General features: G+C 45.4%; 1 protein-coding gene across 1 annotated transcript in view; it reads right to left on the bottom strand.

Annotated features, from left to right (window-relative positions):
* LOC147717786 (complement factor B-like) overlaps positions 1-25278 on the bottom strand; it is a 472008-nt gene that overhangs the window by 419012 nt on the left and 27718 nt on the right. The window contains exons 2-3 of the mRNA XM_086924573.1: positions 8914-9144; positions 3576-3761 (exon numbers count right to left, since the gene is read on the bottom strand). Coding sequence (XP_086780699.1) covers positions 3576-3761; positions 8914-9144 — 417 coding nt within the window. The remainder of the gene's footprint in view (positions 1-3575; positions 3762-8913; positions 9145-25278) is intronic.

Raw genomic sequence — 25278 nt, forward strand, 5'->3', positions numbered from 1 at the left:
AATAGAAGGGAGCCTACCCCTTATTGTTGCCGTCCTCACCGCTGCGACCGGGCGCCGCTAAGGAGACCCCCGCCGTGTTCGGGATCGTTGCGGCGGCCCTCGGTAAAAGGAGAGGGCCGCCGAAGTGAAGAAGGGGCCGCGCTAGGCAGCCGGGAAGGCAGGAAGAAGCCGAGTCTAAGCCCCGGGTCCCCGTGAGGTAGGAGGGGGACCCGGGTGAAGTGCCGTTGCGGGGCCCCCGTGCAGAGGAGGGAGCCTCGGGAGAAGTGACCGGAGCGGGAGGCCACCCCGCCGGTCTGTGCCCCCGAGCGAGGGGCCGGTGAGGTAGGCGGGGCCGGAGCACACTGTCGGTGCCAGCCCCGCCTCCCGACCTGAGGCGGCCGGAGTAGAGAGACTGCGGAGCTCCCGTGAGGTCGAGGGAGCCCCGATTGAGCCGCCCGGAGGCAGTTTTGAACCCCCCCCCCCCGGGCTCCCGTGAGGAGGAGGGGCCCGGGTGACTCCCCCGGAGGGGAGGCGAGCTCCGTTTGCAAGTGCTGTGCGGCTGGGGCCTCGAGGCACATTGCCGGTGCCTGCCCCCTCTGCCTTGAAGCCGCGGGTCCCCATGAGATAAGAGGGGCCCGGGTGGAACCGGAAGCAGCGAGAAGGTGCTGCAGTACCCGCGGGGCTCCCGGTTGGTCAGGGAAGCCCCGTGAGTGAGAGCGCTGTGCAGCAGGGGCCTCAAGGCACATTGCCGGTGCCTGCCCCTACCGCCAAGGAGGCCCTGGACAGCCCGGTGAGTGTGGGCAACAGTATACGGTGTGGAGGGTGGAGAGGGCAACGGACACAGTGTCCGCCTCCCCCTCTGTTGACTGAAGTGGGGCCCAAGTGCCCAGAAACCGAGTAAAGGCTGCTGGTGACTGCTGCCTCAGAGTCCCAGGATCCCAGTAAGGCCTACTGAACTGCCTACAGAAGCCCCTGCTCACCCTAAAAGTCACAGGGGGGAGGTAGAATGTTGTCGTGGCCCCCAGGGAAAGGTTTGACATGCATAGCCAAGTGAGAGGCTCATTGAAATGCACCTTTTTGCCTGTTGCCTGATTTTCCCTGAAGTGTTTAGGCCTGACATCCCACCTATATATGTATGCCCCGAGGAGGGTTTGCCCTAGGTTGGGGTTCTTAGGCCTAGAGTCAGGCCCTTGTTAGGTTCAATGTGATACGGGACTAGTGGTTATGTGACTGCTACCTGCCTGTCCTCCCTAGTTAGGGCTGAGCCTTATGCTAAAGCAGGGTGCCTAGCGTACTGCGTCCCCTGCCCGGGATTGGGGACGTCTGGGGCCTGATGAGGGTTGGCTGTTGTGTACACCCTGATGTTTGATACCCCTAGTTTGATGGTAGGGGGAGCCTAGCTGTTTCCTTACAGGTGTTCCTGGTCCATGAGGAGGGCCCCTACCTGATATTAATGCTGGGTGATGTATGTTCTGCCTAATGTTGGTCTATAGGTTGGCCTGACGTGTTATTCCAGGCCCTTGGTTATGCCCCAGGTTAATGGACCAGCCGTGCTGATTTATTACAGGTGCTCCTGTTTATGATGTGCCGTGATGCCCTGATGTTTTTCCCTTACAGGGGTTGGGTTGGCGTTATCGTGCATGATGTATATCTATGCTAATGTGGTATTTTGCAATTACAGCCTACCCCTAAGGATGAGAGTCTGAGTTGGCCCCGCCAGATTGGCCCCAGATCTAATGTCATTTTAAACATTCTTCTTTATTTTCAGCTTTGGACTTACTGACTCAGCCCTTACTTCCCATGTAAATAATCCCCCCTTGTTACACTTGGCTCTGGTGCTAGTTGGCGCCTGTACTGATACCACTGTTGATGCATTTTTGCCTTGCAGGTTGGAAACACTACTAAACTACTTATTTTTTTCCAACTCAAACGGGTGTCCTGCCTCTTTTGTGGTGTGCCTGGTGTGTTGTCTGTGGGTACTGCGTGAATGCTTCACATGTCCTCCGAAGTATGGCCTGCCCGCTTGGTTCCATGCTACCCCCTTGGAGATTTGGGTAACCCCCATTTCTTACACATGGCTACTTTATTTCATGCATTATATGCAACAACAACAAAATATATGTAAACATCAAACAGTACATATGGTCAGATTGCATTACAGTCCCATGCGCAATCATCAGAAGGACTCTCCCGTAGATCCAAGGAGAATCAATCAATCAGCATTTGATTGGAGATGGTATATTGTTAGTTGTTAACCATGGACCCACCAAGGCCCTCTGCTGTAAAAAAAGAAGGATCCTGCCGCTTGTTCGTCTACTCCCCAGCCATGATCGTACACAACATGGGTAACTCTGGTTTGGCAGAGACACTGGGTGATATTTAAAAGTGGACAGCAATGTAAAATCCAACATTTCTCACACTCTAGCACCCCTCATCAAGGGACTAAAGAAAGCTGACCACATCCTCCCTCACTGAATGAACTCCTCTGTCTCTCCCTCTAGCCTTCATACCCATCTGCATCACCTATAAAGTGATCAGAAACAGAAATGAACTAACTGAGGTGGACAATGTCAGACCAGTAGCTAAGAAATTGACTGGAGAGAAACATGTGCAGGAAAGAAAGAACCAGAAGGCAGCCCTTGCCTTACTGCGCCCAGAATCCAGAACATTATGCCTACAGACAACTGGATCTCTTCAAGGAACAGACTCCCATCAGACAATACGGCTCATCCTGCTATCATCTCAGCTAAGTTCATAAACAGCAGTCCATGGACACTTTCCTTTGTGTTCAGACTATGGGGCCCATTAGGATGGCGGACGGATCGCCCCCGCCAGGCAGGCGGTAGCCACCGCCGGCGTGGCGGGGCCGATCCGCCCACCATCCTTGCACTAAAGACCCCCCGCAATATTAGGATCGCGGGAGGGACCGCGGCGAACGGTAAGACCGTCCGCCGCTTTTCGACCGTGGCGGAAAAGGTATAATCTGGTGGCGGTGTCTATCAGACACCGCCAGCCATATTATGATGGGCAAATTTGAATGCCTTTCGCCGCCACGGAAAGGCATGCGGAGAATCACTGCGGGGGCCCGTTGCGGGCCCCCAGGGACTCCGGGGGGGCGGGGGTGCAAATGGGGGGTATCTATGGTACCCCCCCGCATTTCAAAGTACAACATGGCAGGCACCGCGCAGTGCCTGTCATGTTGTGCTTTGAAATGCACTGGTAAAAATACAGGATGCGCCCGCCAGTTTGGCGGGCGCATCCTAATTGCCAAGGCGGGACCGCCGCTCCTATGGCGGGCGGTCCCGTTTCGCACGGGGATGGCGGGCGGGCATCCTAATGGGGGCCTATGTTTCTATCTAGCTTGGTGATGCTACACCACAGGATCTATTTTTGTGCTTAATTGTTTAATTGTTCTTGGCAAAGAAATGCAGTTGATCAAACAGCCCTGAAATCAAAATGTCTGCTGGTCTAATCACTTTTTATTCCAGGTTTTCTGGAGATGAAACAGAGAATAATGGAAAGACTAAACATTACATCTGAAATCTGACTATGGTGACCTCAACACTCTTTATATGGGATGTACATAAATTACTTACATCCATCGTCACATATAGTGGTTTTTCCTGACCACTTTCCATTCGGTAAACATGTCCGGTTAGCAGAGTTGAGGAGTTTGTAGCCCTCAAAACACTCAAACTGCAGAGTGTCCCCAATGCGATAGACTTTTTGCCTGGGGAAGTATGCGCCATCCTCAAAATCCACAGGCGTCGGGCACCGGACTTCTGCATTTAGAAAGAACATTGAGAGAATGATTACCATAATAAAGAATTTTTTAAAGTATTTTTATAACACTGTCTGTAGCAGTAATTTTCAATCATCTGTAACAAGCTTTAAATAACTTCCCTGTTGCCAGACCAGATGCCTCGGCCATGAGCCCTGCCCTGCAGTGGGGATTCAAACTAAACACTGTGAATTGGAGGGAGACCCTTTCAAGCTGTTGATGATTATATGGACACGTCGCAGAGGAAGGGAGTCAAAGGAGTCCATCAATCTTGAGAGTGAAATCAGGGTACTCCACATTTGTTGGTCGGCCTTAAGTCGCTCATTCATCCTCCTAATATGGTGCCCGTAAAGAGGTAAAGGCAGTCTACGTTTCTGTACGCATGCAGGGTGAAGGTGTGGAGAGGCTAGTGAGAGTTCAAAGCAGTTGTCTGCTGCCACAATATCAAATTATTAATATCTACCTGCACATACATCCACAATATTGACTACTAATATACTGTCAAGATATAAAGACTTGGAGTTATAATAGTAAATCTGTACTTCCCAATGTTTACGATCTGTTGAAAGTTGAAATTTTGGATTCTGTACATGTGGAAATACTATGTTGTGGATCCTATTTATGTATGGTTGCGTGGTCTAAGAAGGTCAGGGAAAGAATGTTATTGTGTGTGCTTGTGTGCGTGTGTGCACATGCACATATAGAGATTAAGTTGTTGTTAAGCAGTGAATAACTAAACTGAGGTTAAACAGAATTATATGCCAGTGGATCTTAGGCTGAGGTTCAGCTTAGCTCAAAGACAGTGGTGGCTGGCATCTGGGGAGGGAGGGTGAACGGGTGCACGATCCATTACAATTAAAATATTAAACACTTACCTTCTACATGACGTGTGCTGGACCTCTTCTTTCGCCCACTGAATAGGAACTGGATGCTGCAACTCCCTTGACCAATCCTGGCATGAGACCAGTGTCCTGATTGGTGTGAGTGGCCTGACTAGGTGCTCCATTGAGCACTGGAGGACTGCACTTGCTCTCAACCCAGCCGTCATGAGACAGCTGGGTTGAGAGGTTTAAAGCGCTTATGTATGGATGCTTGCTGCAAGACAGCAGGCCAAAGAGACATGCGCACTTCGAAAAGTGCCCAGGCAGCCTATCCTCCTCCCTGCTGCTGTCATTCAGCGGGTCCCGCCCTGTCCTGATGCTCTGTTCAGGACGGGTGAATGAAAAATAAAATGGTGATAAATTACCATTTTATTTATTCATCTCTGGGGATTTGTTTGGGGGGCATTTAAGTGGGCGATGCTCCCTCGCTCAAACAGGGCAGCCGGCCCTGCTCAAACACTAAGGGGCCCATTAGGATGTCAGGCGGATTGCCCCCACCAGGCTGGCGGTGGCTACCGCCAGCCTGGCGGGGGCAAACCGCCCGACATCCTTCCCTGAATTCCCCCCGCCATATTACAATGGCGGGGGGACTGCAGCGGAGAAAAACACCGCCCGCCACTTTTCCGCCCCGGTCGCCTTGCGGCCGGGGCGGAAAATGTTTAATATGGTGGCGGTGTCTATTAGACACCGCCAGCCATATTACAATGGGCTTTGGTAGATGCCTTTCCGTGGCGGTGATGCTGCCACGGAAAGGCATGCGGTCTTCACTCTGGGGTCCCCTGCGGGCCCCCAGAGTGAAGGAGGGGTGGGAATTGCACATGGGGGGTTACCTGTGGTACCCCCCTTCATTTGCATAAACAAAGCGGCAGGCTTTTGTTTATGCAAATGCTGAAAAACATTTCTAGCATTGTGGCGGGCGGTGCTGAGAGCACCGTCCGCCACAATGCTAGAAATGCAGGATGTGCCCGCCACAGTGGCGGGCGCATCCTAATGCCACCCCCTGGACCCCTGCCCTTATGGCGGGTGGTCCCAAACCCCGCTAGGATGACGGGCAGACAAAGTCCGCCCGTCATCCTAATAGGCCCCTAAGTAATTTAGCAGCAAGTGGAAGTGAGTCCAGAAGAGCACTGCAGTTTTCATATGATGAGATAGCTTTGTGTGACTGTTAAATAGCCACACTGAAATGAGGCATCTCTGTGCTAATGTAGACTTCCGGGTTGAGGGAGAGGATGGAGTGCAGGAGTGGGAGTGATCTTGAGTGAGTTACTGAGAAGGCACACATTACCCCCTTTATGATTACTGACTAGTGTGTGGGAAAAGGTTGCATGAGGTTAGTGAAAGGCTGTTGGTGTATCTGTATCTTTAGTGTCTTATTGCAGGCTGATTTGGCTTTCCATATTCAGAACTAGAATAGAAAACAATCTGAGTTTTTGTCCTTACAGGTGAGGGACAGTTTTATATGTACTCAAGTGGGATAATTGCAGTAAATAGTGTATGTTTGCTTTGATAACTGAAAGATAAAATGGTAAGTGTGGAGAAGCATGATCAGAGGGGAGGGATGAACGAAGATGTGGGTATCCAGAACACCTGTGACTCTAGGAAAGAAGAGACAGAGAAGAGGGTGATGTGTGATAGTTTAGAGCACAAGGGAATGTTGGTGGTAAGGTGATTCAGGTCACTGCTTGAAGGAAAGGGATCCAGTGTGGCCCACAACAGTACTTGAGGTGATTAAAACCTAATCCCAGAAATGTGGTGCTGGGTCACTGGACATGCACAAACCAGAAAGGTGATTTCTTTAAGAAAGTGTTGACATTCAAATCCTGACGCAAGGGTGTTACCCCTCTAAGGATTCATGGTGTGGATGTGGGGGTGGATCTCTTTTCAACATGATCCACTGAGGGATCTAGGATACTTGTGGAGATGGGAACCCCTAAAGTTATATTAACCCCTTCTGTGCTGCGCGAATTTTGCTGCGGTGCTGAACGTTCCATTGGGCCTATGGAACCATGACGGTACGGTTCCGTCATAAGCACAGGCCAACTTACGCTCATGACGGAACCGTTCCGTCATGAGCATGGAAGGGGTTAACAAAAAAAGTGGAAAAGAGGGTCCAAGGGAAAGTTTTAAGACCTAAAGCACAGTTAGAATCCCCTAATTAAGTCACTATACTACCAAAGAATAACTGTGGGTCTATAAAGAAAACAAACTCTGTTTGTTAACGGTGTCTAAACCTGTTTTGTGTATCCCATAGTATGTATATGGCATACAACGGGACTTGTCTCGGTGTGATAAGTTCCCATCAGTTACGCACACTGTACCGCCCTTTTGTCATCATTTGGGTTACTTCACAGAGTGGAGAGTCCATGTTGTAGACACTATACACAGTTCTTGTTGTGTGATGTCTATCTAGTTGTAATGTGGGACTCAACTGATATGTGTGGTAACTGAAAAGCAGTGCTAAACTCAAAATAATTGTGAGTGATAGGAAGAAAAGGTGCTCTATTAAAATTTGGATAGCGGGTGCAACAACAACTTTATTCATAAACCGTCAACTCCCAAACATTAAAAACTGTTAGTGTAAAGGAACAGTAGTTTCAAACAAATATCTACTGGATGGATTATAAGGTTGACATGTTTCTGCAGTTTCCGTGATCCTACTGGTATCTACTGCTTCCTCAGGACCATTAAACCTGGCAGCCCAGATGACTGTTTGGAGTACCGACGGACAGAGCGGTGCCCCTTAATCCTGAGCTGTAGCCAGGTGAGGAGAGGAGCATGCCTCTCATACTCAAGAGGAGTGAGAGGACAAATTGAGGTGATATTATTATCATTTATTTGTTTCATTTAAAATACACATTTTTGTAGCAGTAGCAAAGTTATTATTTGGTCCTGAGGAAGCAGTAGATACCAGTAGGATCACGGAAACTGGAGAAGTGTGGCTCACCGGTTAGAGGCGGCAGACCCAGAAGCAGAGGTTGGCCCGGGACCAGGGTTCAATTCCCGACGCGGCAGGGTAGGGAACCAATGTCAGCGGGCTCGATAAATCTCGCCTCGGTGCCTCTCTAACCATGGGTCCCACGCTGCAACTCTGGGCAATAGCTTGCTTAATCTCCACAACGGCCCCCTCGCTGCCGGGGATGCCTGGCTTCACCTTGGGGATGCCCAATAGGGACCATCTCACAGGGAAAGCCAGGACGGGTTCCCCAGCGGTACACAGCGCCTAGAAACCCCAGGGTGAACGTGCGCTCTACAAATTCATCATAACATAACATAACATAACATAATCCATCCAGTAGATATTTGTTTGAAACTACTGTTCCTTTGCACTAACAGTTTTTAATGTTTGGGAGTGGACGGCTTATGAATAAAGTTGTTGTTGCGCCCGCTATCCAAATTTTAATAGAGCACCTTTTCTTCCTATCACTCACAATTATTTTGAGTTTAGCACTGCTTTTCAGTTACCACACATATCAGTTGAGTCCCACATTACAACTAGATAGACATCACACAACAAGAACTGTGTATAGTGTCTACAACATGGACTCTCCACTCTGTGAAGTGGCCCAAATGATGACAAAAGGGCGGTACAGTGTGCGTAACTGATGAGAACTTATCACACCGAGACAAGTCCCGTTGTATGCCATATACATACTATGGGATACACAAAACAGGTTTAGACACCGTTAACAAACAGAGTTTGTGTTCTTTATAGACCCACAGTTATTCTTTGGTAGTATAACCCCTAAAGTCAGCCTTCAGTAAAATAAAATATATAAATCGTACATTCTTATATAGCGCCTTTCACCGTAAGGTCTCAAGGCACTTGCTTTGGGAACCCGTCCTGGCCTTTCCCTGCAAGATTACCCCTACTGGGCATCCCCAAGGTGAAGACCAGGCATTCCATCGCGGTGGGGCCGTAGTGGAGATTAAGCAAGCTATTGCCCAGAGTTACAGAGTGTGAACCCACGATTCGAGTAGGCACCGAGGTGAGAATTATCGAGTCCGTGGACATTTTGAGCTCAAGGTCCTGCCGCGTCAGGGATTGAACCCTGGTCCCGGGTCTGACCTCTGCATCAGGGACTGCCTCCTCTAACAGGTGAGCCACACTGTGATTGTTTGATCAGTGAACCGCCATCACCTGAGTGCAGCAAGGGAAGGATGATTGTGCGGTGCAAAGTACAGCCCCTCCAAACGGTTATGTGAATAGACAGAACAAATTATAGAGCATGAACCTGTCTTTAAAGAAAACAACAAAACACAGCTTGACTTTACCTTTGCAGATCGCTCTCTCCACAGTCTTCCCATCAGGAGATTTCATAGTTGACCACTTGCCAGCATGGTTGCAGGTCCTGCCATTTACAGGGTAAGGGTACATCCCCTCTGGGCAGATGTACTTCAATCTTTTCGCATGTTTAGGTCCCTGTGATACGATTATTGTAAAGTTGCCACCTTTAATCTCAACGCCGGTCAAGCTGCATGGTGTAGTAGGAAGTCTTTCTGCCCCTGAGGAATTAAAACCATGTTAGTGTAAGAATGCTGGTGAAATCAATGCACTGTTGCTAAAAACTCATTTCATGGGTCTTCAGGCCAAAGAGGAGTCTAAAAGCCTAACCTACGGAAGAGCCAGGTCCTCACCATCTGCCTGAATTCCAAATTGCTATCAGTGGTTATCCTTATTGGATGTGAGATCCTACGTAGCCATGGAGGCGCCTGGTACTTGGGTACATGCTATTTTAAGCCTATTTTTCCAAATACACCAGTGAAGAGTATTCACATAGGTCAGGATCAAAATAAGTTCAGTAAAGTTTTTTTTAAATTTAAAATGTTCCTTCAAATTTGTTATTTATTTCAGTAAACATATATTGACATCTTGCAATGTCACAGTGTTTGGAAACCTTCGCCACACTTTTACCAGACCTCTAAGGTCCTTTCTGACTTCATTTCGTCTGCCGGCATGCTATCATGTCCTGCAGGAACATCTTCTGTTCTCTGGCTGTCAACCACCTTGCATCCTTTGATTGTGGTGCTACATGCCTGGTGTCAAAATCTGTAAGCTTATCATCTTACTCATTTTATTGACATAATTGCTTTGGTCATCTGTTGTTGTCCTTAGTCTCCCATCCACTGGATCGACTACCAACATATTTTGAAGGCAAGTTGATGTGGAGTTAAGAATTGTACATCTACAAGCACCAATGTATGCTAACGTGGACGATATGCTGGTAATGTATATATGTCAATATTATTGATCTTTATACCGTGACATAGAAAGGATAATATGAATCTATCAATATCCAAGGTTTGTTTTTATTATCAACATCTTAAACATTTTTCAGATCACATACCCTTATTCCTAACCTCTTGAGCTCTTAAGATTGTAAATATACCCCAAGTGGTGATTCCAATTTCTGCGTGTACTAGTAATACATGTACCGCCTGCGTAATGTGAGGAGTGTCAACTAATAATATCTTTATGTGCTAGAGTCCAGCCTCAAAGATGTAACGAATAACTTTTAGAATTTGATTATACTACTTTATCATTTAGGAAGTGGACTGGAGATAATTATTAAGTATTAAATATGGCACCTGCCATCCAATTGAAATTGAAAGTTTGTCTGCTGAAAACATCACACTTTATTGCATTTAGTGTGATACTGTTCTCAACTTTGATCAACATTACAACACAAACCCTATTTTTAAATATAAAAACCACATGATTTAGCTCATAAAAACATCAACAGTACAAAGGTAAAAAAAAACATCAATACAAACGTAAAAAGCTCTTAAAAATGTAAATAAAGTGTAGCATATTTGCTCATTGGCAAGTGACAATATAAAAGACAGCTTTAGCATGAGGAACTTTAGACAAGTATGAAGGTAAGCATAAGAATCCTTTATTGGAGCAAGTAAGACAGCGTTCTCCTTCAACCTGCCCTTCTACAACTGCCGCCCTCGCTCCCCACTCCCAATCCATTCCAGAACCCTACCAACATAACTGGAATACCATGGCAATATTTACCAAGACACCACATCTCCTTTCCACAATTACAATATAAATTAACTCACAAATAAGATGGTAATTTACTACACAAAACTTTAAATCAAGACAAAGCATTCCCCAGCAATACATTCCTCCGGCGGTCCATTTAAGAAGATAACAATATAAATCATATGACATATATGTATATAATTACATAACTAAAGTACGTATTGTCATAACCTATTCAGGAATGATACTGAGTAATGGCTGCCACAAGATTGATCAGTCAGTCAGTCAAAAATCTTTATTCGGCTAAATGACAGCCATAAAAGAACAGATAACATTTTAACAATAATACACATAATAAAATTTTAACCGACTCAAATGTTACCCAGGAATTCATTTTCAAACATTATTACGAAGTCGAACTGAAGCAGAGATATACTTATAAACCATGAGACAAGTGAATTCATTGTTTAAAAGAAGTAAATGACATAATGCAGGTTGACACTTTTTAATATTTAAAACTCTTAATAATGGATGGATCTATAATAGCCACCATCCCCCCTTCTATAAATACATTATTTACTTTTAGGAAGTAATCTGGTAGGTCACTAAGTTATAAAGAATATATATAATTATTAATTAAGAAAACAAAAGAGTTGCTCGAAAACAACCCTGCTTGTGGACGTTCAGAATAGGTATCTTGTGTGTCAGATCATAATCATGAATTATTTGTCTGTAACACTCTAAAAAATCAACGCAGATCTATTCTGTCACCTGTTTTTCAAACCTAATGTAACTTCTGCATTTGAGGCCCCTGGGTGTCTTGGTAATTATTGCCATGGTGTCCCAGTTATGGTGGTAGGGTTTGGGAATGGAATGGGAGTGGGGAGCGAGGGCGACAGTTGGAGAAGGACGTGTTGAAGGAGGATTTGTAAAGTAAACATCCTCCAGAAATATGCATCTAAATGTACGCTGATGACATCATTATACAGAAATGAATCACCTAAGAGTAAATATTTCTAAAATTAATGTAGTACCATTTAAAGAGAGGAAACATTCCAGACAATTTGACTGGCATTTAGGTGGGAGACCTGTCGAGGTAGTAAGGATGTATACCTACCTGGGAAAAATCTTTTCAGACATTAGAAAACACTTCCAATTTCCAGCATATGGAACTTAAGGCTGCAGCCCCTATAAGCGCTCTAAAGAGGTTCTACCCCTCCTTGGGAAAGAGATTTTTTTATTCCCGTCTCGAAATTTATTGCGCTAAGATTCTTCTACCTTATCTTATACATTAGAGTATACTGCTGCAAAAAAGGGTCTATCTTAAATCTGAATGAAGGGAAGCCTCTACACAAGATAACCACAACGAGCCAAGCTACACCGGTTCAAGCATTGTGTCTAGAGCTCATGGTAGTCAGCTCCAAAGAGCTCAGGCAAATATAATTAGATGGGCCTACAACTTACTGCATGATGCAGAAGGCTTCCTGAGAGCTCGCTTACAGCATAAAACTTGTAAGGCTAGAAATAGTAAATTTTTAACGAAAATCTCGAGAAAGCTTTGGAGCACTTTCAATGCTCCATTAATGTTTTACAGTCCTGGTCACCTGTGTTTATGAAGTTCTTTCTGAAACAAAATGACACCAAGACTAAGTTTTTATCTTGACATCTCACATTGTTCTCAATTATTACATTATAGGCCTTTTATTGCTAGTTTAGAGTATAAAAATTAATAAAAAATACATGAGATTTAAACTGGATCACTGCGTCAGATGCTGTAAATTAATGCTTCGCTTAGGGATCCTACCATTAAAAGCCAATGCTAAACATTGGAGTGACACAAGTGATAAGTCAGGATTTTGTTTAACTATGCAGAGGAGGTGTTCAAGATATTGTGCATGTTCTATATGTCTGCCTCAATAGAGTCCTGGTTCAAACTGAGTGCCATTTTATAAAGCCTATGTGTCTTAGATATAATTTACTTAATCCTAATGATCTGATTGATTTAATTTGATCACCTCCAAATGTGTTACAAACCGTATACATTTCTCAAAAGTTTTTTACCACTGTTTGAAAGTAGTCAAGTATATGAGTTGTTCTGTTTATAATATCAAACAGATTTTGTATACATTTTATATTGTTAATCTCTGACGAGGTCTAAATCAATAAAAATTGATTGATTGACATTCATTTTGCAAAATGGGCACTTTTGCTCCAGTGAACAATACTTGACTATGGGGCAGATGTATCAAGATTCCGTTTTGCAAATCTGTATTTGCGATATTTTGCGATTCGCAGTTGCAGATTCGCAAAACGGGATGTATGTTATTAATCTATACATTTTAGCGATTTCCTAAATGTCGCTAAAAATGCGCAGAATAATGGTTTGCGATTCCTTAATTGCGAAATTCGCAATTTAAGTAATCATAAAACCGGGTATCTGCAAAGCAGGTGCAGGTTGATGACATCACAACCAGGAAGAGGGAGTGATTACCTGCAATAGCTTGCTTAACCTCCACAACGGCCCCAGCAGCGCTGTGGATGCCTGGCTTCACCTTGGGGGTGCCCAGGAGTGGACATTTCACAGGAAAGCCAGGATGGGTTCCACAGGGGTATGAATACAGCACTACGAGGCCTCCGGGTAGAAGTGCGCTATATAAATACTCTACATTTACATTTACACCTGCTTGCCTTGGCAGTTAGGAGAGTGTTTGAAGGCTGAACAGAACTGCTACCTCTGCAATGGAGTCCCAGAGGCCACAGGAGGGCATAGAGGGAGAAAAAGGAAAAGGAAGCACAAGTTTTCAGAAAAGGAGCAAGAGGTTTTGATTGAGGAAATGGTTTGCAGCCATGAACTGCTTTTTGGGAAGAAAGCATTGAAGGTTCCAGAGTCCAGGAAGAGGAAGATCTGGCTTGAAATACAACAAATGGTGAATGCTGTTGGAGTCACCACAAGTACCGTAGAGGAATTAAGAAAAAGATGGTACGATATGCGCCAGAGATCTAAAGAGAGGGTGGTTGCCAGGTTGAAGGAGGCACAGAAGACTGGTGGTGGTACTTCCACTGCTGAACAACCAACACCACATGAGGAACTTGTGGCGGCCACTCTCCTGCCTGGGAGTGTTACTGGAGTGGCTGATATTGACAGCTCCAACCCTGCTTCCAGTTCTCAAGGTAAGATGCATGGCAAAAAGGTGTAATCAGCTTGGTGTTGCATGCACACAGTGAAGATAGAGGGACATGAAGTAAACAAGTTTGAGTCCAGGTACACTCCATACCATACACATACAAATGCATCATGGAAGTTGTAGTTTCATGAAGGATACTTTGTAATTGAGAGCAATGATACACATGCTCACATTGTGTTTTGGATTTTAGGCTACATGAGAGTGTCAAGATTGATAGAACTTCAAAATCGTAAACTTTATTTGTTCTAAGATGCATAACACAACACAAATTCATATGTCCCACTTTACATCCACAGCACAATCAAGGGCACCAGGGGACATTGCTGAGGGAGAGGACTCCCAAATCCATGTTGATACTGGCAATTAAGGGGAAAGCAGTGAGGAATGTGTGACCACACCAATAGTGCGCAGGAAGCGTAGAAATGTGCCCCCTCTGCCTCCTTTGGAGGATGACATGGACATTCATGTGGATGCAAGAGACAGTATTGAAGACACTCAGGAACCTGGTGAGAGCCTAGGACAACAGCAACTGCAGCAAAGATCACGCACATATGGAGCACAAAGGTCCATGTCATCCGCTAAGCCTGGATTGCGCCAGCTTCACTGGCTACCAGTGCAACAGAGAGTGGAATTTAAAGCCTTGACTATGGTACACAAGGCAGTCAATAAAATTGGACCAGCACTTATTCAATCAATGTCCTCCCATATAACCCCAAGCGGACTCTGAGATCCAATAACAAAAATCTGCTAGTGGTTCCTAAAACAGAGAGAGTGTGTACGGGGGGAGACGCTTTTCCTTACAAGCCACAAATTTATGGAACAACCTCCCTGAATCAATCAGAATGGAAGTAAACCATTTAAGATTTAGAAAGTTGCTAAAACCTTCTTGTTCGCTTAAACCTCAGAGAATGAATGAGTCTAAAGCGCTGGGATGCCTCCGGGTAGCCATGCGCTATACAAATGCGTAATTCAATTCAATTCAATGTCCAGGAGTAGTAGTGTAAATGTAGAGACACCAACTGTATTTGCAGGACTGGAGCAGGACATGCTTCAAGTGCAGCGCCTGCAACACAGGGCAATGCGGTCAATAAACAGGAAGCTGTCCAATTTGAACAGAAATCAGCGTAACATGGGTGAGGGCATGATGGTGATGGCAGGTGCAATAGAAAAATTATGTTCTACACTTGAGCGCACTGAAAGTGCTAGAAACAGGGCTGCACAAAGTGCACAGCACGTATGCACAGCTACACGAAGGCTGTAAACCGCCTCTGCGCAGTGACATCCAACTTCACACGGCGCAGCATCACCATGCAGATGACTCACTGCAGCCAAGATATAGCTAGAGGCCTAGAGCAAGTCACAAATGCTGTGGAACTATTGCAAACAGCCAACTCTGGTGTCAGCACCCTAATGGTCTCTGGAGAAAGTGAGGAGACCTCGAGCAGGAGCAGTAACACTCCTACATTGCTAGTCACTCAACACAGAAGTGGCATACATGGTGCTGCTAGTAGCCATGGAATGGAGAGTGTGGTAATTCAGGCAAGAAGCCAAGGTAAGTAGTTGGAAGTGTATTGAGGAGAGACAGCTTAAACAACCACCTCCAGCAGAAGACAAGTTAAGACAGTTACACAGAGCTCATACAGAATGTTAAGATAAGAATGTGTCATAACAATTCCAACTAAAGAATAACAATTCCAATAGGGAATACTACACCTTCCCCCTTTCAAAAAACAAAAAGAGAAAAAGAAAAAGAAAAAAAAGAAAAGAAAAGAAAAACAAGAAAATTTAAAAAATAAAAAAACACTCAACAAAGATAATCATGCAACTTTACAGGAATCTGCTTAACACGAGAACTTTTCCTTAAAACTGAATCAGTAACATCAGCATTTTGCAAAACAGAATTATCAACATTTCCATCATTAACAGCTCTAGAAGAAACGTCTTGAGAAGGATCATCCATAACAGGGATAAAACCATCCACATTTTGATCCTCACGTCCAAAGGTATCTAGCATGGCAGAGTAAGACATATCATCCTCCATGATAGAATTCTTAGATTTGTTGTCAGAATGACTCACAAAAGAATCATTATTACTGGAAAATGAAGCTGAAAGTTGACCCCCATCCAAATTCAAACCTTTACATAGAAAAACTCTTCTAAAATTCCATACCTTACCCCCTTCAACACGAACAGCTTTAGAGAAGATTTCGGTTACCTTGCATGGATCAGACCACTTGTTCCATTTATTTCCAACAGATCTGCCAAACTTAACTCGCACAAAGTCTCCCACTCTGATTTTCCTACAACAATTGTTTGAAGATAGATAGCTGTTTTTCATCTTTTCTTGGTATTTCAAAACCTTGTCCTTTACTTGGTCACAATCAAAAGATGCTTCACAAGGGAGCTTAACCTTCATCCACCAAGGAAGAAGTTTTGAACCAGGTTTTCTACCTCTAAGCATCTCAAATGGGGATAAACCTGTAACCGAATTGGGTGAGATTCGATAAGACAACAAAGTGGCACGCAAGGTTCTCCTCCAATCCAAATCACTTTTAATGGCCAACTGAATGGATTCCTTAATAACCTTATTAAAGGGTTCCGTTTGACCATTAGCCTGGGGATTGTAATTTGAGACTCTTTTATGCACAATACCGCACCTTTCCAGAAAATATACAAATTCCTTACTGACAAACTGTGGACCATTGTCAGATACGATTTCAGCAGGAATTCCCTCTCTGCAAAAAACCTCATCTAGAAATTGGATCACCTGAGTAGAACCAATCTTGTCAACAATCTTTAGTTCTGGCCATTTTGAAAAGTAATCAATAAGTACCAAAGCAAACACATCCTTATGAGAGGACAGATCAAGAGGTCCAATGATATCAATTCCTAATTTTTTCCAGGGACATGTGACAAATTCAATAGGAGAAAAGTTCACAGACAACGCTTTGACAGTTTTGTCACTTTTAGCACAAGGAGAACATGAACTGACCCAATTGTCAACCATTTTGTCAATTCCAGGCCACCAGTAGAACTCACGAATACGTCTCTTGGTACTGGACATACCCATTTGGCCTTCGTGGGCCATGGAAATGATTTTTTCTCTCAACATAAGTGGAGGAACAATTTTATCACTCCTAATTATGAAGCCCTGATCGAACATAAGCTCATCTTTCACCTTATAAAAGGATAGGATATCACCAGACAAATATCTCTCTTGAGGCCAACCATGTTGTAAATATTCAACTACACAGGATAAACAGCTGTCCTTACACATCGCTTCTCTCCAAACAATCTCAGATATGCTATTAGACAGTCCTGTAACATTACAACCATTGACATCATAAATGTTAAAAATTACATCTGAATCGCTTCTCAAATTCTCAACACTAATAGAATTAACCAAAGGTAACCTGGACATGCAGTCTGCATGTACATTCAACCGACCAGGGACATATTCAACTATGCACTGGAATTCCTGCAATTTAGCAGCCAACCGAGCTAAACGCGCCGTTAGAGTCCTACCACCACCAGCTGCCAACAATCAAGGGCTTGTGGTCAGTTCTTAATCGAAACCTCGTTCCCCAAATGAATTGTCTAAAGTGTTCAGAAGCCCAGGTGCAGGCTAATAATTCTTTCTCAATGGTAGAATAGTTGTATTCAGCGCCCCGCAAAGTCCTAGAAGCATATGAAACTACATATTCCTCACCTTTATCTTTCTGCATCAAGACAGAACCCAAACCTACATTGCTTGCATCCACACATACTATGCATTCTTTACCCAACTCGAATGGTCTTAAAAAAGGAGCATTAATGACCTCTTGTTTCAATAAATCAAAAGCAGATTGTTGATCATTATTCCATATGAATTTTACATCTTTTTTAAACAAAGTTCTCAGAAGATGAACTTTTGAGGCATCATCTTGGACAAATTTACTGTAAAATTCAGTAAGACCCAAAAATGATACTAATTGTTCCTTACTCGAAGGAGCTGGTGCTTTTGATATGCTTTGAATATGATTAAGTTTGGGTTTAATACCTTGAGATGAAATTTCATGGCCAAGATATTCGACTTTGCTTTGTCTAAATTTACATTTAGACAATTTTAATGTTAACCCCTTTTCTTGAACACACTTTAAAACTTTCTCAAGATTCTTATCATGGTCCTCAAAATTTTTCCCATAAATCAGGATATCGTCCTAAAAGGCAATTGCACCCTCACAACCCTCCAACACAGCTTTCATGAGCCTTTGAAATACAGATGCCGCGCTGGCTAGGCCAAACGGCATTCTGCGATATTGGAACATACCCTCAGGTGTAATGAAAGTGGTTAGGAATTTTGAATCTTCATGTAATACTACTTGATGGTATGCACTAGCTAAATCTAGTGTTGAGAATACACATGCACCTGAGAGAGTAGAAATAAGCTCATGTATATGAGGTAAAGGGTGTCTGTCAATCCAGATTTCCTTGTTTAAACTCCGAAGATCGACACACAAACGAAGTTCGCCGTTGCTCTTAAGGGATAAAACTGCTGGAGAAACCCATGGTGATGATTCAACAGGTTCAATAATTTTTTTTGTAACAAGATCGGAAAGAATTTCTTTCAATTTGTCACGATAAGCCAATGGTACGTTTCTGACTTTATGTCGAATGGTAATAGCTGACTCTTTAAGAATAATGCGGTGTTTAAAAATTTAAAAAAAAACCTAAATCATCAGTAACAATGGATGAAAATGTGTTTTTCAATTGAACAATGAAATCATTTTCAGGTGGAATCACATATACTGGTGGGGAAGCATTAGGGTCAAGTTTAATGCCTAAGTCATGTTGATGAGGCCAACATATAATGGATGCACCTTTAGTAGCAATATACACTTTCCCTCTAATTGTTCTGTCTTTAAATTTAATATCAGCCCACATGTACCCTTCAAGATCATTTTTTTTTCCTGAATACCCACCTGGATGTACATCAGGTGGAAGCAATTTCGTTGAACGCCAATATCTGTTAAACACATTTTTTCCTATGATAGTGTACCAAGCGCAGGAATCAATAAGTATTGATATTTCTTCCCCATTGATGATAATAATATCAGAAGGAAAACCCTTACATTCAGAATCTCCAACACATAATAGAGTGTTGATTTCAGAAGGTTGCTCAAGATCTTCACAATCTTCATAGGACAAAAAATTTATCTTTTGTGAAGACTTACACATTTTGTTAAAATGACCTGGTCTTTTACACTTTATACATATCTTGTTCCAAGCTGGGCAACCTCTGAAGCTTCCTACATGATCGTTAGCTCCACATCTGTAACAAATAATTTGGGATTTTTTAACAAACGTTTTATTTTCCTTACTAAAGTTTTCTTTTTTGGGAAAAAATGAAGGTTTCTTGTAGTTAGAAAAGTTTTTAACCAAAGAAACTTCAGGAACTACTACTTTGTTTTTGACTTCCTGGCCTCTAATTTCACTTACAAACAATTCAGACTGTTCAATGCCTTTGGCAATATTTAACACAGCACTGAGAGAAGACTCAGTACCCATCCAAAGGCGTTCTTGATTTTTTTTACTTTTAGTGCGCATCATAATCTGATCTCTCAAGACTTGTTCAAAATTTATAGTTTCAAACGAACAAGAACCTGCTAATGTGCGTAAAGCAGCTACGTATTTTTCAATGGATTCATCCTCTTTTTGTACCCTAGAATAAAATTTAAACCTTTCCGTGACAGTATTGATTTTTCGTCCAAATCTAATACCTAATTGCTTTATGACAATTTCAAAAATGTTCAAATCTCCAGCACCAACATTTTCAATGGGAGATAAGTTCTCTAATTCTTTAAGTCCTGCACCTCCTAAACAATTTTTTAATAAAGCTAATTTTCTCTTTGGAGAACATCCATCTTCTTCAATAACATCTACATAGGCTAGGAAAGTCGGATACCAAAGATCCTATTCCATTTTAGGATCACCAGCTGTGGGTAAAAAATGTGCTGGTGAGACAATATTACTTGACATTTTAAAAAAATGAAATGTGAATCAAAGTAAAAATATAAGGTTGGAAATTACATTTGACATGAAGAAAACAACATTCACATTTCACAAAATAATAAAGGTCACCGAAGTCTGTGATGTGGAGAGAAAATGTTGATGATATCCAATGTTCCGATGTTTAGAAACCAAAATAATGTTCCAGTGCCTTGTTGAAGCAATTCCCAAGAAAAACGGAAGAAAACGAAGTGAAAACAAAAGCTATCGAAGAAAAATCGTGGCAGTTACTATAGAAACGAGTGGAAACAGAAAATCAAAATGGCCGCTGGAACGCACACGTCAACTCGTACGTGAAGACGTGGTGCATACAATGACGTTGTCGGGTCGCGTTGAGAAGAGGTGCGTGTGATGAAACAGTTCTTCGAGGAGAAGAAGAAAGAAAACAGAGCGTGTTCCAATGCCTGAGCACGTTCCAGTGCTTCGGTAAGTTTTTAAACGATGCGCTTTTATAACAGATAGGGAGTACTTAGGAACAAATGAGAATTTTTTTTAGAAAAAGAAAAAAAAATAGTTCAAATGGAAAGGGGCGACCACTCGGTCCCCCCGAACGTATGGTGGAGTGCCCCGACCCCCCGGGAAGCCATCTTGGGCGGGAGGCCAGTCTCGGCTGGTATGCCCAAAGCGGCGTAGCCGGGGCGCGCTTTTTCCCGCCCAAGAGTGGGTTGTCCTAGACACTGAAGCCGCCAGCCACGCCCACGGAGGCGGGTGGAGGCGGGTTTACGCCCGCCCGAAGAAGGATAAAAGGAGCGACAAGCCAAGGAAGCATCCTCTTGTTCCTGTGCTCTGAAGCTGCACCTCCCCGCTGCACGTGAGCTCGAGACGGAACGAAGAGCCAATTTTGAGCGTTTTAACTTTGTCTTTGTTCTTTCAGAGAATCAGCGTTGGACAATGCCGGGCACGAAGGTCGGAAAGCGAGTCGGTACCGATCAGATGCTCCGCATGCTCGTGAAAGACATGGCCGAGATGAAGAAACAGATGGCGGCAATGAACGGTGTAGGGGGCCCTAAGCGAGTCGTCGGACCAGCATTGCCGGGAGTAGTCCCTAACGGGAGAGGTAGAAGGGCCAAGAGGGGAGCAACTGGGGGAGAGGCCCCGGTTCCCGAGGCGCCGCCGGCGCACCCTGATACACCGACTGAGGCCCCGATCCCGGTCCCGAACGAGGGGCGACCAATTCCGGTTGTAGTCACCCCAGTGAATGGGGAGGATATGCCTCCCGAGCTGGCTGCACAGTTGGCAGCATGGTTGGGGAAAGAGAGTGAGGGGGCCACGGCAGATGACGCCAGGGCAGTAATGAGGCAGTTGCGGCAATCAAGAGAGGCTGCAAAGGCACCATGTCCTTTTGTTCCCCCGCAGGCTCCAGTAGGACAACCCGCAGCGGGCATGAGTTCGGCAGCGACTACGGTCACAGCTTCCGGTTCAGGTAAGCAGCTATTGCCGATTGCGGGGGAGGGGTCAGTACCCTCGAGAAGGGAGAAAGTTGCTCAGCATATTCCGATGGAAATCAAAGAGAGGATATGGGCTGAGAAATATATAAACATGTTTTCTTTATTAACTGATCATTACGAGATTGAGCATGTGAAAGTTCAAAAGGAGTTTCTGCACCCGAGTGTTTGGCGCGCCAAGATGGCCGCTTTCAGAGTTGATGAAACGATAGGTAATTGGGGCAGAGCGTTTGGGATATTCACTGCAATTATGGGGGAACGAAGGCCTGAACTGTTGGCCGAGTTACCCGTGTATCAGACACGTATTATGGAGTTTTCTCAGACATATGAGGGTAATCAGTGGTTTTGTTACGATAACATATTTCGTAAGGCCAAGGAGTTCGACACATCTCTGACTTGGGATTGCTACGACTCCATTTCCTGGCAGAAAATGGAGAAATCAGGCATGGCAAAGACCCCATTGTTGGGGGTGAACGGGGGCGAGTTTTCCCGCCACTCATCTGGGGCGCCCTTTCGGGCGGGATCAGGTAACGAGCACCATTCAAGGTCGAATGGCAATACAGGTAAAAAAGGGGTCTGCTGGAGTTTTAACAGGGGAAAGTGTACAAGGCCCCAGGGGTCATGCAAGTTTAGGCACGAATGTGGGGGGTGTGGACAGTCCTCGCATCCTGAGACCATGTGCAGAGCCAAGACGGTTGATAACGGAAGTAGGGGAAGCGCCAAACAGGTCTGAAATAGTCCGAGGGGCGCCTCTACCTACCCCGGTTGATACCATGGCAATGATTCCTTGGCTCAATGAATACCCGGATCATGTCTCCGCTGGGGTGTTGCGAGACTGTTTTTCGTATGGTTTCCGCATCCCGGTGGGGAATTTTCAGGGTAAAGCACAGTGTAGGAACCAACTGTCGGTCCTGCAGAATACAGCGGTGGTACAAGCAAAGATTGGGAAAGAGGTGACCCGGGGTCGGGTTGCTGGACCATTTGACATGCCACCAGTTGCTAATTTTGTTTGTTCACCCTTGGGAGTGGTCCCCAAGAAGGACCCGGGTGAGTTTAGATTGATACATAACTTGTCAGCCCCGAGAGGTCTTTCGGTGAACGATGCGATAGACCCGGAAGTTTGTTCGCTGCGGTACGCATCTTTCGATGAGGCCGTCGCCATGTTGAATCGCCTGGGGCCCGGAGCGCTGATGGCCAAGTCAGACATCGAGTCAGCGTTCCGGTTGCTCCTGGTACACCCAGACGATCAGCGTCTCCTTGGTTTCATGTTTCAGGGACGCTATTACATGGATAAATGTATGCCAATGGGATGCTCCATATCTTGTGCGTATTTTGAGAAATTCAGTAGTTTTCTGCAATGGGCATTCACAAGAATAACGGGGTTTCAACATGTTATGCATTATCTTGACGATTTTCTGTTCCTGGGGGCAGCCGGGGACCCGGAATGTGCACAGGCTTTGAATGAATTTTGTGGTCTGATGAGTCAGTTTGGTGTGCCATTGGCGCCAGGTAAGACTGTGGGGCCATCTACTTCGCTCGAGTTTCTTGGAATAGAGCTCGATTCCAAAGAAGGTTGCTTCCGGTTGCCCAAAGAAAAGGTAATGAAATTCAGGGCCTCGCTTGAAACATGTATTAGCGAGACTAAGGTAAATTTGCATCAATTACAGCAGGCTGTGGGCCAGTTGAATTTTGCCCTTAGAGTGATACCAATGGCCCGCCCTTTTTCCCGCTCGATTGCACAAGCCATGGTCGGTCTTAAAGAGGGGCACCACCGCACGAGGGTCTCGGCAGAGATTCGCCAGGACATGCGCATTTGGTTGGCATTCCTGGCGGATTTCAATGGTCGGGTTGTCTGGAACAAGCCGGCGGTATCCTCCGAGGAGTTGGGGTTGTGGACAGATTCGGCAGGGAGAATAGGCTTTGGCGCCATATTTGGTAATCACTGGTCAGCTCAAACATGGCCGTCATGGTGGCACGAGTGTGGGCTTACAGGTAACATCACTTTTCTCGAACTGTTCCCTATTCTGGTGGCCTTAAAAACATGGCCTGAGGGGTTTCGGGATCACTCTGTGGTGTTCTGGTCTGATAACATGACCGTGGTTGAGTGTATCAATAGTCAGGCAGCACGATGCAAATGGATTCTGAGATTGCTCAAAGAAATTGTCTTGCTATGTATGCAATTGAACGTGCTCTTTAGGGCAAGACATGTGCCAGGGGTGCTGAATCAGGCTGCTGATGCGCTTTCTCGTTTCCGTATGCAGGCCTTCTGGGGTTTTCTGCCCACAGCGGACCCGGTGGCGGCACCATTTCCCGAAGCTCTCTGGTCTCTCGGTGCCCCGAACTACAAAACCTCGTGGGAGAGAGTTTAGCACCCAGGACAAGGAAGGCATATGCAGGGGCGTTCCATTCCTATTGGTCCTTTTTGGGTTCTGCTAGGGGGGAGCTTTGGGGCCAAGAAGAGTATGTCTTGAAATTTTTGCTGTCCTTACATCAGGCAGGCAAATCGGTAGCTACGGCCCAGAGGCATCGGGCCGCAATTTCTTTTATGGCACGGGCTCATGGTATCCAGGACCCCACGGCGTCTTTTGTAGTACAGAAAGCGCTGCGTGGGTGGCAACGCCTTGAGGGTCGCAGAGTAGATGAAAGGCACCCGATAGGTCTGGAAAGGTTGGCCCTGTTACTGTCCGTACTCCCTGCAACATGTTCATCTCAATCAGAGACGGTGCTATTCCGGGCCGCTTTTGCATTAGCATTCCATGGGGCTATGCGGGTTAGCGAACTGGTAGCAAAGAACAAGCAGGATACGGGGGGTGGACTGTGCCGAGAGCACATTCAAGTTAAGGGGGAGACGATGATTGTCTCGTTTGCCAGGTCCAAGACCGATCAGGAGCGATCGGGGACAGTGTAGTAGTCCAGCGGATTCCCGGATCTCCCATGTGCCCTGTTGCATGCGTTGAGGAGTATTTGGCGCAGAGGGCGGCATCATGGGGGGGGACCTTGCTGAGACACGCTGATGCCACCCCACTGACGAGGTTTCAGTTCCAGCGGGTGCTTGCAATGGCAATTTCGGCCGCGGGCTTGAACCCGGGCGAGTTTGGGACCCATTCCTTCCGGATAGGGGCTGCTACAGAGGCTACAGCCAGGGGTCTGAGTGTGGAAAAAGTGAAACAGTTGGGGCGTTGGTCCTCGAATTGTTACAAAAGGTATGTGCGGTTGCACATGTTGTGAAGCTGATATCATGTACTCACGCTTCTTGTTTTTGTTTGGTTTACAGTTTCGCAAGCTTACGAGGCGGGGCGGACTGTGCAGTCGACCCGACACCTGGGAACCAGCGGTCAAAGATCACCGGCTGAGGAAAGAGTGGTGTGGGTCGTGGGCCACTCATACGTGAGGCGTGCCGCGGACGTATTCAAAGCAGGTGACATGATTCACATGGCTGGGGAATACGGGTACAGGGTGACCTTCTACGGAAGGGGCGGGCTCTGTATTGACCAGTTTCAAACTTTTATGGAAGGTTTGTTAGGGCGGAAAAGGTCACCGCCAGCTATAATCATAGTGCATCTTGGGGGCAATGATTTGGTGACCACTGGTCGACGGGTACTTCTCGAGTTGATATTGTCCACTGTAAGTTGGTTGGCGAGAAGGGTTCCGGGGTGCACGATTGCATGGTCCCATATGATTCCACGAAAGGTGTGGCGGGGGGCTAATTCTGTGTCTGCTATAAATCATTCGGTGAAGAAAGTAAATAACAAGCTGAGTAGACTGTTCCGTACAAGTACATTGCATTCGATTCCTCATGGATGTATCAGGGGGGACCATATGTATCTAGAAGATGGGGTCCATTTGTCCCGGGTGGGGAATTCTTTACTCATAGGAGACCTCGTAGCCTGGTTAAAGAGTTTACAGCATGACCTTTAGGTAGGAGTTTTGTGGGGGGTCCGGATAGCCGGTCAACTATCCGGCCTGTGGC

Source organism: Lissotriton vulgaris, chromosome 5 (assembly GCF_964263255.1).
Source record: "Lissotriton vulgaris chromosome 5, aLisVul1.2, whole genome shotgun sequence".
NCBI classification, from domain to species: Eukaryota; Metazoa; Chordata; class Amphibia; order Caudata; family Salamandridae; genus Lissotriton; species Lissotriton vulgaris.